We start from the raw sequence: 1,728 nt of genomic DNA, 5'->3' as shown, positions 1-1,728 counted from the left end.
TCCTCTCTCGTCTTCTGCTGCCACACCTCTTCGTGCTCAACCTTCAACTCTCTCTTCAAACGCCAAATACAAAGCTCACTGAACATAACTACCTCACATGGAGCCAATTCGTGCTTGCAGTCTTGAAATCAAATCGTACTTTACGATTTATTCATTCCAGTGATGTTCCTCAACGATTTCTATCTGATTCAGACCGTAACACGCATCATGTGAGCCCTGGTTACTTAGCTTGGGAAGAACAAGATCAAGCAGTGTTTTCGTGGCTCCTCAATTCAATTTCAGAAGCTCTTCATCCACGAGTAGTTGGATGTGTTCACTCCTGGCAGTTATGGAGTGAATTACATGCTTTTTGTAACTCACATACAAAAGCTAGAAGTCGTCAATTACGAACTCAGCTTAGGTCTCTCTCTCAAGGTTCCATGACTATCTCTGAATTTTTCTCTAAGGTGAAATCCCTAACTGATTCTCTAATTTCAATTGGAACACCAATATCTCTTGAAGAAAATGTTGACTGCATTCTGGATGGTTTAAATGAAGATTTTCAGAATGTTATTACATCTGTTGAAAGCCAAGTTAATTCTCCCTCAATTCATGAATTGGAACAATTTTTACTAACTTTTGAATCAAGATTAGCCAAGAACAAAAACCAGTCTGTGTCTGATGCTCTCTCAGCAAATATGGTTGCTCAATCTCCACCTCAATCCCCTCTTTCTGTATCAATGCCATCTCCTACTGTTCATTCTCATTCTCCACACTACTCTGGCATCTTACCAAGACCTCCAGGCAATTTTCAGTCTGGTTTCTACACTCAAACTCGAGGTGGACGTTCTGGAAAACGTGGTGGACGTGGTTTTCGTTCTGGTAGAAATTTCACTCGTCCTGGCAGCTTCTTTTGTGACTATTGCAGGAAACCAGGACATGATATTTCATGGTGTTACTATGCTCCCTATGATAGTCATCATGGCACATTAACACCTTCTCACTTCTATGGACAGTATCAACATCAAAATCAGTATGGAGCTCCAACTTCAAACATGTATTCAAGGCCATCTACTCCACATGGATCCTACTCTCCTGGAACAATGACCAGACCATACTCACCTGTGGTTCATCAAGGTTTTGGTCAAGGCTATCCTAATGTTCAGTCTGGAAATTTCTACAGAGGACATTCACCTTTGCCTCCTTATGCTTATCACCATCCAGGTCCAAGCTATGCTATGAATGCTGAAACTAGCAGTCAAGACTCCAGATCTTCACTATGGTATCCTGACTCTGGTGCTACAAATCATCTTACATCAGATTCATCCTTGCTACATGAGCCTACTGAACATTTTGGACCAGACCAGATCTATATGGGTAATGGAGCCAAAGCTCCTATCACAAGTAGTGGTAACACCTATTTTCATTCTACAAATTTCACTACTTCTTTATCTTTACAAAACCTATTGCTTGTTCCAACAATAACCAAAAATCTAATGAGTGTATCTCAGTTTGCAAAAGACAACTCATGTTATTTTGAGTTCCACCCTAACTATTGTGTTGTCAAATCACAGGGTTCTGATGAGGTTCTCCTTCAAGGGACTCTCACTTCAGAGGGCCTCTATGCCTTCTCCAATCTTATTCCCAAGTCTGCCTCCAAGAAATCTCATATTTCTCCTACTACATCTCAAGTTTTTGCTTTAATTTCTACTACTAGTCATATTAAACCTAGTTCTTTTTTGTTCAGCT

General features: G+C 40.4%; 1 protein-coding gene across 1 annotated transcript; it reads left to right on the top strand.

The window, feature by feature from the left end:
* Positions 1-120: 120 nt before the first annotated feature.
* On the top strand, positions 121-1,670 carry LOC109337698 (the record flags this gene model as incomplete). Its single annotated transcript, XM_019574723.1, has 1 exon — positions 121-1,670. A coding segment is annotated over one exon (1,550 nt), but the record flags the coding sequence as incomplete, so codon positions are not given.
* Positions 1,671-1,728: the final 58 nt, after the last annotated feature.

This window comes from Lupinus angustifolius, unplaced genomic scaffold (assembly GCF_001865875.1).
Source record: "Lupinus angustifolius cultivar Tanjil unplaced genomic scaffold, LupAngTanjil_v1.0 Scaffold_9_160, whole genome shotgun sequence".
Classification (NCBI taxonomy): Eukaryota; Viridiplantae; Streptophyta; class Magnoliopsida; order Fabales; family Fabaceae; genus Lupinus; species Lupinus angustifolius.
The sequence above is the reverse complement of the archived record's forward strand: the minus strand, read 5'-3'. Positions and strand labels throughout refer to the sequence as shown.